We start from the raw sequence: 16,993 nt of genomic DNA on the forward strand, positions 1-16,993 counted from the left end.
AGGAAGCATCATTCGCAAATTCAAGGCAAAGGGCACTGTTGAAACGCTACCTGGTCGTGGCAGAAAGAAGATGCTGACTTCGACTGCTGTGCGCTACCTGAAGCGTAGAGTGGAGAGAAGTCCCCGTGTGACTGCTGAGGAACTGAGAAAAGATTTGTCAGATGTGGGTACAGAAGTTTCAGCCCAGACAATAAGACGCACACTGCGTAATGAAGGCCTCCGTGCCAGAACTCCCAGGCGTACCCCCTTGCTGTCTCCAAAGAATAAGAAGAGTCGACTGCAGTATGCCAAAAGCCATGTGGACAAACCACAAAAGTTGTGGGATAGTGTTCTGTGGACTGATGAAACAAAATTAGAACTGTTTGGGCCCATGGATCAACGCTATGTTTGGAGGAGGAAGAACAAGGCCTATGATGAAAAGAACACCTTGCCTACTGTGAAGCATGGTGGAGGGTCAATCATGCTTTGGGGCTGTTTTGCTTCTGCAGGTACAGGGAAGCTTCAGCGTGTGCAAGGTACCATGAATTCTCTTCAGTACCAGGAGATATTGGATGGAAACGTGATGCAGTCCGTCACACACCTGAGGCTTGGGAGACGTTGGACCTTTCAACAGGACAATGATCCCAAGCATACCTCCAAGTCCACTAGAGCATGGTTGCAGAGGAAAGGCTGGAACATTTTGGAGTGGCCATCGCAGTCACCAGACTTAAATCCGATTGAGAACCTCTGGTGGGACTTAAAGAAAGCAGTTGCAGTGCGCAAGCCTAAGAATGTGACTGAACTGGAGGCCTTTGCCCATGAAGAATGGGCGAAGATACCCGTAGATCGCTGCAAGACACTTGTGTCAAGCTATGCTTCACGTTTAAAAGCTGTTATAACTGTAAAAGGATGCTGTACTAAGTACTAAGATTGAATGTCACTTGGGGGTTGAATAAAACTGATAATGCTGTGAGCACAGAAAAGACATTTGTGGTTATTTCATTATAACTGTTATGTTATATTTGTCTGACCTACAAGTGCCTCTTTAATGTAAATGTAAGCAAGATGACTGAATGATCAAAAGCAATGTCAAACTGGCCAAAACACTCAATTTCAGTGGGGGTTGAATAATTTTGGCCACAACTGTATATACAGTACATTTCCTGCAGTAGAATGTTACCCCGCAGACTTTCTTTTTTTTGTGTGTGTTGCTAATATTACTTGCATTGTTCTTTCAGAATACAAAAAGGCCCGTCAAGAAATCAAGAAAAAGTCATCCGACACTCTAAAACTTCAGAAAAAGGCCAAGAAAGGTACGTTGTGCTGCCACTTCTGTAACTGGGAGCCTTTGCCCAAACAAAGTGCAGGAAAACATAACAAGCCATTTCCTATGCGGAACTTTAGGTTTAATTGACATATTTGTATCCACAGAAGCAGGAAGATGTCAGCAAAAAGTGCTTTGTTACCTTCTGCAGGCTCAAAGACCTGTACAGCCTTTGTTGCAGAGCCCTGTCAGGTTCCACCGTCAGTCTGTTTACTGCTCCCCCCCCCCCCTCCCTGGTCCACACTCTACCTCCTTTGCACATTCCAAACCATGGACATACTCCACCTCATGTCCACACTCCGTCACCCATCCACCTTGACCACCCATCCACTTTCCAAAACCCTTCCTCATTCCACCTCCCTATCCTCACTCCCCACCCCTTTTACATCTTTCACTGCCCCTCCTCATTCCACCCCCTGTCTTCTTTCCCCCCCCCGTGTCTTCTTTCCACCCCCTGTCTTCTTTCCACCCACTGGCATCTTCCATCCCTGTGTTCATTTCACCTCCCCATCCCAACTCCACTCCCTTTACATCTTTCACTTCCCCTCCCCATTCCACTCACTGTCTTCTTTCCACCACCTGTCTTCTTTCCACCTCCCCATCTTCGCTGCACCCCCTTTACATCTTTCACTTCCCCTCCTCATTTCACCCCCTGTCGTCTTTCCACCCCTGTCTTCATGTCACCTCCCCATCCTCACTCCACTCCCTTTTACATCTTTCACTTCCCCTCCCCATTCCACCCACTGTCTTCTTTCCACTGCCTCTCTTCTTTCCACCCCCTGTCTTCATTCCATCTCCCCATCCTCGCTGTACCCCCTTTACATCTTTCACTCCCCCCTCCTCATTCCACCCCCTGTCGTCTTTCCACCCCCTGACGTCTTTCCACCCCCTGACGTCTTTCCACCCCCTGACGTCTTTCCACCCCCTGACGTCTTTCCACCCCCTGACGTCTTTCCACCCCCTGACGTCTTTCCACCCCCTGACGTCTTTCCACCCCCTGACGTCTTTCCACCCCCTGACGTCTTTCCACCCCCTGTCTTCTTTCCACCCCCTGTCTTCTTTCCACCCCCTGTCTTCTTTCCACCCCCTGTCTTCTTTCCACCCCCTGTCTTCTTTCCACCCCCCGTCTTCTTTCCACCCCCCGTCTTCTTTCCACCCCCCGTCTTCTTTCCACCCCCCGTCTTCTTTCCACCCCCTGTCCTTTTTCCACCACTTCTCTTCTTTCCATCCCCTGTCTACCTTCCACCACCTTCCTTTGCCTCCTCTAATGATAGTACCTTCATGGGTCACTGGGGTGCTAACATTGGGCTTGAGCATGGTGAGTGGAGCTCAGCCCCAAAGTCTGGGACGTTAACCCTTGACTAAAAAGGGAAACCAGAATTAGAGGGGCTTTTCTGGCCAACAAAGCCCAGCTGACATCCTCTTGATTACTCTGCAGATATTGGTGGCTCCAGCAAGGTATATTGATTTTGCTGTGACTAATGCTGAGGATTGACATAGATACTGGAACGCTGCCGAGTTGAGACAGTAAAGACCCTCTGTCCTCATCTGTTGTTCGTTTTCTCCGCACATGTCTCCCCCCATTTCACAGCAAGCAATATGTTTATTACTAAATTCCAGGTGGGCTTTGAGGTTTATTGCACTCATTTCCTGTGCGAAAATAATATTCCTTTTTGCTGCCAGCAGAGGAGAGTCCTTTCTATTCCCAGATTTATGTCTATAATAAGTAGGCCTCTCTATACTGCTGACTGTACCCCGGGGTGGCTGACAGTGAAGTTAAGGAAGTGCATTTGTATGTTTGCCTGACTTCATACAGACAGTAGTGTAGTAAGTCATTATCCTCCCTTATAGCTCTTTAAAGAAGTTCTGTAGTTCCTATGGCAACCATGGCCTGCATTCAATGACAAGAGCTCCGCGCTGCCTTCTCACACTGCACAAACCCACCGTCTGAACAGACTACGTCTGAAGGAACTGCCAATATTGGCTCTGCAATTTGTTCGTTTTTTTTTTTTCTCCCCCAAAAAAAGTAAAAACAAACCTTTAAAAAAATCTTAAATCTAAAAAAGAATAGAAATTTTTATTACATTTTCAGTATAACAATATACTTACTGCATACGTCAGTCTTAGAATTCATATATTAGTTTATGGATGTATTGACTAGAATAGTATTTAGGTTTTATTTTAAACTGATGTATGTGCAGTTGTCAATATTTTTATAGGACATAGTTATCTGTGCACTACCTAAATTTTAAATTAGGCTGACAAATTCAATGCCTACACACCTACACACAGAACCTGCAGCTTGTTATAGTATTGTGTTTCTTGCACTGATGATGCTGAGGTCATAGGTAGACCTGATGAAAAGGGCAAGAAGAGTTAATGTCCCCTCGTGATCATAGAACCAGAGTTACTGACTGCCGAAGACTTGCTAGCTCTGCCTAGGCATGAGTCCCTTGGTTCTTTCAATTGAGATCACATGACCAAATGTCTTGGCCTCCAGGGGTCTCATACAGTATCCCAACATCCCCACCATTGATGTTTTGGGCTAAGCTGTTCCCTAGTCATGTGGTCAGAAGAAAACCTGCAAATGGTATTAAAGAGGCACCCATGGGAGTGTAGTGGTGGACCTTGAATGAAGAAATGTCCAACTAGTCTTATAATACTAAAGAACACCCATGACTCCTTTAATGACCACTTTTCATTTCCTCAGATAGAAGGTGCATAGCAGACCATCTAGTCGACTACAGGCAGAGCACTGCTTGGTAAGCTTGGCTGGAGGTGGAGGGCTCTGCTAGTAGCCAACCAACTACCCTGTGTTACACACCTCCTATCTAAGAAAGTGACAAGTTGTCACGAAACATGTCATGGCTGTCTTTATTATATAAAAGGACTAAATTGCGGTAACTTTCTTTGGGAAGTTTCTTTACAGTCCACCACATCTCCACAATACCCTCCAACAGGCGTCTCTACAAGACCATTTTCAGGTCCATACTGACTTCATACCACCATCCCGATGTCCCTGAAGTGGACCTAGGATTAGCCCCAGAGCATTGAGTGAATCCATCCCTGCTTCTGCAGGGAGACAGATATATTCTCCACAAGCACTGTCTACAGGTTGTATCTACATTTTATTTCCTTCACTCGCAACCACATCAACTGTAAGCCATACCATTCCTGTGCTCTTGTTTTTTTTTCAAATGATCCCATACCCTGTGCTTTATTGCATACTGCAGTATACGGCAGGCCTGGGCAAACCGCGGCCCTTTGGCTGGCCCTCGATGCCTCCACTGTCTGCATGCCTCTCTGCAAGAACTGGAAGGAGAGAGCCTCAGGAGCTGATTGGTACAGCAGACCAGGGGCGGACTGACCAGTTGGAAACTTGGGCACTGTCCGAGGTCAGTAGGGGGCCCTATGAGATGCCCCTGGTACCTTTTTCATAGGCTTTTTTGAGTTTGGGCAAGGACACAGGGGCCCCATGATCCCCTATTGCCCGGGGGCGCCATGAGTTGTCAGTCCGCCCCTGCAGCAGACAGATTTGGTTCTAGAGGGAGAGCATTGCCTAGAATACACCTAATGCTCTCCTGTCACTCTGCTACCCAGCCAAGCTTTCCCTGTGTTAGCGTCTGCATGCTGCAAACACCAGGAGCCGTATACCTGTTCTTCACTCCAGATCAGCATCTGCAGAAATCCCTGCTGTACTGATCTCAGGCACTCTCCTTCCAGTCGCAGTGCTTTACAGAGGGCAGTTGACAGGCAGTGCAGAGGTGTTATATTGCCTCCTCAACGCCTGATTTAACCCTATAATGCCACATTACTGCGCAACAATTGCGTACGAGGTTGCAGCGTAGCCCCATTGAACTTAATGGGTGAGTTTGACAAGCAGTTGCTTGTAAAACATTGCATCCCGCTGGATGTTTACAGCCCCATTCAGGTGGGCAGCACAAGGAGTGGTAAAACTGCAGCTCAGCCACCTGTTATTACCACCCATTGGTCACCTCTCTGAAAGGGACCTATTTAATGAGCAGTTGTACCTATTAATCCTAGCATTAGGTGTTTGTTTTCTGTATGTTCAGGTACTTATGGACCTTCCCAGGTTGACTCTACGCAATAGTCTCATTTCTCATGTGGCCCATTGAGAAAATTTATTGCCCACCCCTGCTATAAGGGGTCTCACGCCTATCTTCTTTACTTTTGTCCTGTGGTTACTCACAAGCAGGGGCGGACTGACCATTCGAGCACTCGGGCACTGCCGAGTTCCCGGGGTCAGTAGGGGGCCCCATGAAATGCCCCTTGTACCTTTTATAGGCTTTTTTGGATGTGCTTTGAGTGTGGGCAAGGACACAGGGGCCCCATGATCCCCTATTTCCCAGGGGCCCCATGAGTTGTCAGTCCGCCCCTACTCACAAGGGTGAGTCTTTATCCACCTCGTGAATCACAAGCCCAAGTTTTGGCAAGCAGTTACCTAGGTGTATTTTCCACCTGCTTCTATAGCAAGTTCCTGAGAGGAGCAGGATACACAACTGCTGTGTTATCTATTCCCTACTGGTTCTTCATGTCTGTTAACAATGGCCAGCCAATCGTGGCATTGCTGCAAATAGAAGAGAAGCTCCCAAGCAAGGACCTGGATAGTGGTAAGGACTGGTGGGGATCACACTGTGCATCATCTTCCCCCCAGGCTGGAGAAATCAAAAGTGGAATTGCTCTTGGAGGTTCAACAGTTAGTAGGAGATGGGCATGTACTGTATATAACATCTGCATTGAGCAATATCAAACATAGTTTAGCAGCAGAATATGTCTAAAAACTTTCATATTTTCTGTGTAAAGTAGAATCTGCATGGCATCTGTTATCTACAACAGCCTGATTTATGTTGGCAGCCAGCTTACACAGTCCCATTACTCTTGTTCAGCCCACAGACCAAATCAATCTATTCCCCCATCCACCCTAAAAGCATGGAGGGAGGAATCGTCGCTGCCGGTTATTGTATTCAGACATCCATGGCACCTATGACTGTGTAAATATAATGGAACGCAGCTTTCAGCCAATAATTTTACTCCTGGCTTTTATGGTTTTAATATCAATTTTGATGAGCCAAGTGGTGCCTTCAGGGCCATCTACGGCTCGAATTTTGTCCAAAGTTTGAGCCATCTGTGGCCAACCTTGGGCTACAGACTGCCTGCAGGGTCCTTCAGCAGGATTTAGACAGTCAGATGTGTATAGGAATATGCCTCATACTAGGATCAGAATTTTATCTCCGTTATCTTCAGTTGTGAGACAATCAATTTCACTCAGCTATGTGAAGAAATGGGCTCTATTTACAGGACATCAAATAAGAGACTCCGATGAGCAATTAAAAATCCTTGCATTGCTTGTCTATATCCAATGTTACACAATCTTTAATCCATTCAATTGTCTCTTGTGGATGCAAGATGCATATCATAGAAGAAGCCTCTTGCAAATTGGAATGGCTTGGCTTAGCCTCTGAAAAGGCAATCGAAGCTGAGGATAATTGATCCTAAGGGATTTTCACCTTCAAGCTGATTGCCATTTTTCATTTTATAGAGTGACGGGAAAAGGGGCTTGCCAAGCATTCTGGGAGAGTACATTTACAAAGTGTCAGACACTCTTTTATCTGTCAGGTTAGAGTTGTATAATGTTTGAGAAGGGAGCATATGTGACAGGGATTCAAACTATGGGATGGAATGTGTGCTTTAAAGGGAAAGTACAGTGTAAAGTTCAGTTAAGGCCAAATTAGACCTTTGGTGAAGTGACAGCTTTGCGACAAGCCCCCTCTCCCATGATTGACATCAATATGGATTACAATAGGCTTAAAATCCACCCATCTGCATGGTCTGTTCTGGAATGTCCCACTCCATCTAATAGCAACTGTCTACAGGTTCTCCTACCCTTGTGCAGGGACTAAGCTTTGACCATTTGGGATATCCTCAGACTCAAACCTCTCCTTTCAGCCCCACATCCAATCACTGTACAAATTTTGCCACCTTAACTTCCGTAACATTTAAAAAATACACCCCTACTAAACCAACACCACCACCAATCTACAAATTCACTCTCTGGTTATCTCTCCCTTCCACTACTGCAACGCTTTCCTCATTGGCCTACCTCTATACAGACTATCCCCCCTTCACTCTATCACAATTGCTGCTGCCAGAATCATCCACATTACCAATTGCTCAGTATCTCCCACTCCTCTCTGCCAATTATTTAATTGGCTTCTGATCGCCCAACGAATAATATTCAAAGTATGCTGCTCAAAAAAATTCAATTAACACTTTTTAATCAGAGTATAGCATCAAGTCAATTAAACTCCTGGGATATTGATCTGGTCAGTTAAATAGCAGAGGGGGTTGTTAATCAGTTTCAGCTGCTTTGGTGTTAATGAAATTAATAATAGGCTCACTAGATGGGCAACAATGAGACGACCCCTAACACAGGAATGGTTTTACAAGTAGAGGCCATTGCCATTTCTTCCCTACTCCTCTTTTCTGACTGTTTTTCACTAGTTTTGCATTTGGCTAGGGTCACTGTCACTTCCTTTAGCAAGAGGCGATACTTGGACCCTACAGAGGTTGCACAGGCAGTGATGGCACATCAATACGTGCCATTGCCAGAAGGTTTTCTGTGTCTCCCAGCACAGTCTCAACAGCATGGAGGAGATTCCAGGAGAACAGGAAATTACTCTAGGAGAGCTGGACAGAGCCATAGAAGGTCCTTAACCCATCAGCAGGACCAGTATCTGCTCCTTTGTGCAAGGAGGAACAGGATGAGCACTGCCAGAGCCCTACAAAAAGACTTCCAGCAGGCCACTGGAGTGATTGTCTCTGACCAAACAATCAGAAACACACTTAATGAGGGAGGCCTGAGGGCCCAACGTCCTCTAGTGGACCCTGTGCTCACTGCCCGGCAGCCATGGAGCTTGATCAGCATTTGCCATTGAACACCAGAATTGGCATGTCCGCTACTGGCGCCCAGTGCTTTTCACAGATGAGGGCAGGTTCACCCTGGGCACATGTGATAGATGTGAAAGGGTCTATAGAAGCCTTGGAGAACGTTATGCTGCCTGTAACATCGTTCAGCATGACCGTTTTGGTGGTGGGTCAGTGATGGTCTGGGGAGGCATATCCATGGAGGGACGCACAGACCTCTACATGCTAGACAGTGGCACTCTGACTGCCATTGGGTATCTGGATGAAATCTTTGGACCCATTGTCATACCCTACTCTGGTGTAGTGTGTCCTGGGTTCCTCCTAGTGCACGACAATGCCCTTGTGGCAAGAGTATGCAGTTAGTTCCTGGAGGATGAAGAAATTGATACCATTGAATGGCCCCCACGCTCGCCTGACCTAAATCCAATAGAACATCTCTGGGATATCATGTTCGGTCCATCTGACGCCGCCAGGTTGCACCTCAGGCTGCCCAGGAGTTCAGTGAAGCCCTGGTCCAGATCTGGGAGGAAATACCCCAGGACAGGACACATTAGAAGCATGCCCTTACGTTGTCAGGCATGCATACAAGCACATGGGGGCCATACAAACTACTGAGGACCATTTTGAGTTACTGTAATTAAACTTCAGCAAAATGGACTAGCCTGCTGCATAATTTTTTCACTTTGATTTTCGGGGTGTCTTTGAATTCAGTCCTCTGTAGGCTGATAATTTTCATTTTCATCAAACGATGGGGCATCCTTACGTTCCTAACACATGAGATCTGATGTGTTTTCAAAGTGTTCCTTTAAGTTTTTTGAGCAGTGTATTAACGACATACAAAGCCATCCACAACCCTGCTCCCAGCTACATCACCAACCTTATCTGAAATTGTCAACCACTTTGCCGCTCACAAGACCACCTCCTTCATCACCTCCTCCCATGCTCATGTTCAGATCTTCAGAGCCTCTTCCATCCTTTGGAACCCCCTACCCCAGTCAATCCCACTATCTCCTACTCTGTCTGCTTTTAGGTCTCTTGGTGTTCCCTGAAAACTCATCTCTAGCTAATAACTGAATTTTACCATCTTAATCAGCCCATCTCCGCACAGCTACTACCTTTTTATCACTTTCTCTTCCCTTTTAGATTGCAAGCTCTCATGAGCAGGGCCCCCTAACCCTCTTGTTTTGAACTGTATTGTAACTGTACTGTCTACCTTTATTTTGTAAAGAACTCTGCACATTTCTGGTGCAATATACACTTAGGTCCATATATTTTTGGACACTGGCACAATTTTAGTTTTTTTTTTCAGATATTTACCAAAACATATTCAAGCTATAGACATATAATGGATATGAGCTGAAAGTGCACAATCTCAGGTTTAATTTGAGGGTATGTACATCCAAATTGTAGGAAGGGTTTAGGAATTACAGCTCTTAAGAGCAGCAATCCCCCCTTTTTCAAGGGACCAAAAGTAATTGGACAATTGAATCAAAAGCTGTTTCATGGCCAGGTGTGGGCTACTCCGTTATTTCTTCATCAGTTAAGCAGGTAAAAGGTCTGGAGTTGGTTTGAAGTTTGGTATTTGCATTTGGAATCTATTGCTGTGAACCTACATAATGCATTCAAAGGAGCTGTCCATGCAAGTGAAAGAGGCCATTGTAAGGCTTCAAAAATAAAACAAATCCTTCAGAGAGATAGCAGCAACATTAGGAGTGGCCAAATCAACAGTTTGGTACATTCTGAGGAAAAAAGAACGCACTGGTGAGCTCAGCAACATAAAAAAAGGCATGGACGTCCATGGAAGACAACAGTGTTAGATTATAGCAGGATCCTCTCTATGGTAAAGACAAACCCATTCACAACATCCAGACAAGTGAAGAACACTCTCCAGGAGGTGGGCGTACCATTGTCAAAGTCTACAATCAAGAGAAGACTTCACAAGAGTAAATACAGAGGGTTCACCACAAGGTGCAAACCACTCATAAGCCTGAAGAATAGAAAAGCCAGATTAGACTTTACCAAAAAACATCTAAAAAAGCCAGACCAGTTCTGGAAAAGCATTCTTTGTACGGATGAAACTAAGATGAATATGTACCAGAATGACGGGAAGAAAAAAGTGTAGAGAAGGCTTGGTACAGCTCATGATCCAAAGCACACAACGTCATCTGTAAAACATGGTGGAGGCAGTGTGATGGCATGGGCATGCATGGCTTCCAGTGGCACTGGGTCAGTGGTGTTTATTGATGATGTGACAGAAGCACCCGGATGAATTCTGCATTGTTTAGAGATATTCTGTCAGCCCAGATTCAGCCAAATGCAGCAAAGTTGATTGGACAGCACTTCACAGTACAGATGGACAATGATCCAAAACACACTGCAAAAGCAACTCAGGAGCTTACGAAGGAAAAGAAGTGGAATATTCTGCAATGGCCAAGTCTGTCACCTGATCTCAACCCAATTGAGCATGCATTTCACTTGCTGAAGGCAAAACTAAAAGCAGAAAGGCCCACAAATAAAGAACTGAAGACAGCTGGCAGAGCACCAGAAAGGAGGAAACCCAGTCTTTGGTAATGTCCATGGGTTCCAGACTTCAGGCAGCCATTGCCAGTAAAGGATTCTTGTCAAAATATGAAAAATGAACATTTTATTTATGATTATATTCATTTGTCCAATTACATTTGAGCCCCTGAAAATGGAGGGACTGAGTATAAAAATGGTTGCAGTTCCTAAAATTTGTACTTGATAATTATGTTCAACCCCTTGAATTAAAGCTGAAAATCGGGGTGAGATCTTGCGTGGAGCCCCAGATCGAGGGAGATGATCAGTGGTCTTGTATGTCTTCCATTTTCTAATTATTGCTTCCACAGTTGATTTGTTCACACCAAGCTGCTTGCCTATTGCAGATTCAGTCTTCCCAGCCCGGTGCAGGTCTACAATTTTGTTTCTGGTGTCCTTCGATAGCTCTTTAGTCTTCACCATAGTGGAGTTTGGAGTGTGACTGTTTGAGGTTGTGGACAGGTGTCTTTTATACTAATAACAAGTTCAAACAGGTGCCATTGATACAGGTAATGAGTGCAGGACAGAGGAGCCTCTTAAAGAAGAAGGTACAGGTCTGTGAGAGCCAGAAATCTTGCTTGTTTGTAGGTGACCAAATACTTATTTTCCACCATAATTTGCAAATAAATTCTTTCCAAATCAGCCAATGTGATTGTCTGGATTTGTTTTCTCATTTTGTCTCTCATAGTTGAGGTCTACCTATGATGCCAATTACAGGCCTCTCTCATCTTTTTAAGTGGGAGAACTTGCACAATTGGTGGCTGACTAAATACTTTTTTGCCCCACTGTACAGAGCCAAAAGTATGACAGTTGTGCCTGTGTCCATATATATATGGATCTAACTGTAAATCCTGAATAATAATAGAGAGCTTGAAGGTTGCAGCGGGGTCCAATAGACACCACAGGCTCTAAGTTTCTGCCTAGGTTGTCTTGGTGATGATCCGACTATGGTATAGTGTTTCTAAAAAGATTTGCTTTTGTAGTATTTACCCGTAAAGTACTTTTTTAAGATGACATTCAAATTTTTTAAATTCTTGTTATTCTACATCCAGTTTGTTATTGATTTGAAATATTGTAATTTGTAGATTAACTATTAGAGGTTCAGCTTAGTATACACTCACTCCACTCTCACTCCAACAAGATAAGATATCAAGCACACTGGCAATGAATGGGTTTCAGTCGGTCGATAATTTCTAAAACAGCACATAGATGATTCGATGTGCTTTCCTTCCACTACAGCTGGAAGGAAAGAAAATAGCTTGATTTCCCCAATAAACAGTCAGTGTTGACAGGGGAATACCTCCTGCAGCACTAGCGTGTTCTTTCAGGGGGGAGGAGCCTTCCTGGCTGGCAGAACACTATGATTATTGCTGGCGGTTATAGTTGCCGACCGTAATAGAATGCCAAAAATCCGACAGGCTGGTTGATTCATGGATTGACCTGGGTACCATAAGCCTGTCCATAGATGGATAGGATCTTGGCCAGTCCCTGCTGAACCAACATGTATGGCCGGCTTAATGCTAGCCGTACACAGCTCAATTCCTGATGAATTGGCTAAAACTCGAGCCATCAGTGGCCCTGTTGGCATGACCTTGCTCAATAAACTTCACTCTGAAAATAAAAGGTGCTCAGGGGAAATTTCTCAGCTAAACATTGACTTCAGCCAGTTAGACGTAGTCACTGTTTGGGTAATATGACAGCCATGGGAGCTCTTAAATTATATTTAAAAAAATAGTTAAGATGATGCATTCTTTTTAAACGGGAATCAGAGAGAGTTCAGGAGGCGGCTGACTTTGGCTAGCAATTGGGTGGGGAGTGGGAGCTTCCACTGATAACAATAATCATTTCTACTGTCACCTTAACTGTTATGCACACTCTGGAGTTGGGTGACATTATGAGAACAAGTAGTTGACAAGGCAGCATCTGTCAAACTTCAAATGACCCCTCACATTTTAACAAATACTCCAAATAAGGCCCCTTTCACACGGGGCGGATTCCGTTCCATTCAGCAGGGGATCGGCTCACAGATCCCCTGCTGATCAGAGCAGAGTGGGTGGATGACATATCTACGTCCACTCAGTTTCTGGACAGAACCTGCTCTGCTCTACGGGTGTTCGGAAGTAAACAGACTCCACCGTCCATTTACACCCAAATACCTTCTGATCCAATCAGCCAAGATGGAAAAGGATGGATCCCACCACCACCACCATCCCCACCCCCACCATCCCTACCACACCACCCCCATCCCCACCACACCACCCCCACCATCCCCACCCCCACCATCCCCACCACCACCATCCCCACCACACCACCACCACCCCCACCACACCACCACCACCCCCACCACACCACCACCACCATCCCCACCACACCACCATCCCCATCCCCACCACCACTACCACCCCCAATCCTACCACCATTCCCACCACCAACCCTCATCCCCATCCCCAACCCTGCCATTTTTTTTTTATTTTTTTTTTAGTGGACCGGTTCAGACCCAGAGGTAGGCAGGTGTAAATGGGCACAAGTCCGTTTACACCCACCTGTCCATAGAAACGCATGGACCTTCCGATCAATCATGTTTGCCTGAAAATCTGGCAATTGGACCTGATCGGATTGCCCTTGTAAAAGGGGCCTAAGGCTTTACAGTTATGATTTCTGACATTGAGATGATGCTTCCCTGGAATTAGGCTGTCAGTAGGGCTGCCTGTCATTTCCTCCCCTCCGTTGACATAAACTCACCTTGGTGTACTTTGCCGGTACGTCTGTGGATATATTGTGTAGAATAAAATTTTTGTATGATTGGGTCACACCTTCCCTTCTAAATGCAGCTCTTATCTATGAACAGCTTTACAGCTATAATTTTTTTTTTGCAGGGAGAGGAGACATTCAGCCCCAGCTGGACAGTGCCCTGCAGGATGTCAATGATAAATATTTACTACTGGAAGAAACAGAGAAGCAGGCGGTGAGGAAAGCCCTGATCGAAGAACGCAGCCGCTTCTGCTCCTTTATCTCCATGCTGCGGCCTGTCATCGTAAGTCCTCATCATGTTGGATTTTATGCACACAGACACGGTGTAATCCTATTTCTTCCATTCACGAGAGCAGAACAGAGAGGAGATGTCTTCTGTCATGTGAACCTATTCCAAATTGAATGAAAAAGAACAATGGTGTGCCAGCTTTTATATTATTGCGGATGAGAGTTCAGTTTAGGGATGCCTCTTCTTCTTCTTCTTTTATAACTCTTTCTAATGAGAGATTGAAAGCCGAACTCCAGGCACACAGCTAAACACACAGATGAAATACATATATGGGAGCAGTTTGTATTTCTGTCCATCCAGTCCTGAGTTTTACATAGCTCTGTTGCACAGCATAACCCTGTGTGGCAGAGCAGGAGACCTGATTTTTCTCTGCTGCAATTAGGCAACATTTTCAGGTCTTGTCCCTCCCGCAGCCTGAAAGGAGAAGCAGCAGACTGATGAGCTCATCTTTCTTTCACTCTGCTCTCTTCTCCCCTAGTTCAGATAGCTCATGAGCACTACAGTACAGTACAACTGACTCTTTGTGCTGCTTCTCCCTCTCCCAGTCAGAGCTCTGCTATACAGGGACTGGAAGAGGCTGGCACCAGGTCACATTCAGGTACTTGCACTGCTTGTGTTAAACAAAAAAAAAATTATCTATTTATCTCTAGCTATCTCTTTCTACCTATCTATCTATCTATCTATCTATCTATCTATCTACAGTTGCAAGAAAAAGTATGTGAACCCCTTGGGATTACGTGGAGTTTTGCATGAATTGGGCATAAAATGTGCTCTGAATGTCATCTAAGTCACAACAATAGAAGAACACAGTCTGCTGAACATAATACTACACAAACATTAGATGTTGCCATGGTTTAATTGCACATAACATGTAAACATTCACAGTGCAGGGAGGAAAAAGTATGTGAGGCCCTAGCTTAATGACTTCTCCCAGAGCTAATTGTTGCCAGGAGTGAGCCAACCTTGACTCCAATCAGTGTGATGATATTGGATGTGTTGCTGACAGCTGTCCTGCCCTTAAACACACATCTGCTTTGGGTATACTGGTTTCAAGAAGCACTGTCTCATGTGAACCATGCCTCGCAGAAAAGAGCTCTCAGAAGACCTACGATCAAGAATTGTTGACTTGCATGAAGCTGGAAAGGGTTACAAAAGTATCTCCAAAAGCCTTGATGTTCATGTGTCCACGGTAAGACAGACTGTCTACAAATGGAGAAAGTTTAGCACTGTTGCTACTCTCCCTAGGCGTGGTCATCCTGTAAAAATGACTGCAAGAGCACAGCGCAGAATGCTCCTTGAGGTAAAGAAGAATCCCAGAGTGTCAGCTAAAGACCTACAGAAATCTCTGGCACATGCTAACATTTTTGTTGGCACATCTACAATAAGGAAAACATTAAACAAGAATGGAGTACATGGGAGGACACCACGGAGGAAGCCATTGCTGTCCAAAAAGAATATTGCAGCATGTTTGAAGTTTGCAAAAAAGCACCTGGATGTTCCACAGCACTACTGGCAAAATATACTGTGGACAGATGAAACCAAGATTGAGTTGTTTGGGAAGAACACAAAACACTATGTGTGGAGAAAAAAAGGCACAGCACACCAACATCAAAACCTCATCCCCACTGTAAAACATGGCGGAGGGAGCATCATGGTTTGGGGCTGCTTTGCTGCCTCAGGGCCTGGAAGGATTGTTGTCATTGATGGGAAAATGAATTCCAGAGTTTATCAAGACATTTTGCAGGAAAACGTACGACCATCTGTCCGCCAACTGAAGCTCCGCAGAGGATGGGTGATGCAACAGGACAATGACCCAAAGCATACAAGTAATTCAACAAAACAATGTCTGCAACAGCACAGAATACGCCTTCTGGAGTGGCCCAGTCAGAGTCCTGACCTCAACCCGATTGAAATGCTGTGGCATGACCTTAAGAGTACGATTCACACCAGACATCCCAAGAATATTGCTACACTGAAACAGTTTGCCAAAGGAGGGTCAACCAGTTATTAAGTCCAAAGGTTCACATACTTTTTCCTCCCTGCACTGTGAATGTTTACATGTTATGTGCAATTAAACCATGGCAACATCTAATGTTTGTGTAGTATTATGTTCAGCAGACTGTGTTCTTCTATTGTTGTGACTTAGATGACGTTCAGAGCACATTTTATGCCCAATTCATGCAAAACTCCATGTAATCCCAAGGGGTTCACATACTTTTCTTGCAACTATATCTATCTATCTATCTATCTATCTATCTATCTATCTATCTATCTATCTATCTATCTATCTATCTATCTATCTCTCCCTCTCGCCATCTCTCCATCTCTCCCTCTCTCTATATCTCCCTCTCTCTATCTCTCCATCTCTCTATCTATCTCTCTATCTGTCTGTCTGTCTGTCTATCAGTCTATCTATCTATCTATCAGTCTATCTATCTATCTATCTATCTATCTATCTATCTTTCTATCTTCATTATTCTATATATATCTATATTCTGTATATATATCAGTGGAGTGCTTTGATTCTGGACAAAGCAGAGTCCAGACATGTTCCCGTCCACAGGCAATAAGGTAAATAGATCAATATGTAGCACCTTACCTTTATTCCGATGCTGATACGCTATCCTCTCCTTCCACAGGAAGAGGAAATCTCCATGCTGGGGGAGATCACCCATTTACAGACAATATCTGAAGACCTGAAGACTCTCACCATGGATCCCCACAAACTTCCCTCTGCCAGTGAGCAGGTTGGTACAGAGATGACCAGAAATATCATATATTGCAATATGACAGCATTACAAAATCAGCTTCATAACAGAAGGAGTAGAAGGTGGTCATTGGCCTTTAATGAAGACATAGAGAGATGGCATACATTTTCTGTGTAGTACAGTATACAATGAAAGCCAGATTATTAGCATTGTTGGACTGTCATATTTTGTTGCCAGCACCCATAAGGTCATATTTATTGGTGGAGAAAGAATGGTGACGGGTGATCTGTATTTCTGTTGGCAGCCAGACAGTCAGATATCTCCTTTCCAGTGCAATGTGGGGAAAATTATTATTATACAGTATTTATAAAGCGCCAATAGTTCGCTCAGCGCTGTACATTACAAAGGGGGACAGAACATGTGACAGAACAATACCAATAC

General features: G+C 44.8%; 1 protein-coding gene across 4 annotated transcripts in view; it reads left to right on the forward strand.

Annotated features, from left to right (window-relative positions):
• Positions 1–16,993, forward strand: part of MTSS1 (MTSS I-BAR domain containing 1) — a 268,242-nt gene that overhangs the window by 216,326 nt on the left and 34,923 nt on the right. For all 4 annotated transcript variants that reach the window (XM_089677514.1, XM_089677517.1, XM_089677516.1 and 1 more), the window contains exons 6-8: positions 1,218–1,292; positions 13,681–13,838; positions 16,484–16,591. In XM_089677514.1, the coding sequence (XP_089533640.1) occupies positions 1,218–1,292; positions 13,681–13,838; positions 16,484–16,591 (341 nt within the window). The remainder of the gene's footprint in view (positions 1–1,217; positions 1,293–13,680; positions 13,839–16,483; positions 16,592–16,993) is intronic.

Source organism: Staurois parvus, unplaced genomic scaffold (assembly GCF_062004578.1).
Source record: "Staurois parvus isolate SC_StPar_1 unplaced genomic scaffold, SC_StPar_1.0 ptg000187l, whole genome shotgun sequence".
NCBI lineage: Eukaryota > Metazoa > Chordata > Amphibia > Anura > Ranidae > Staurois > Staurois parvus.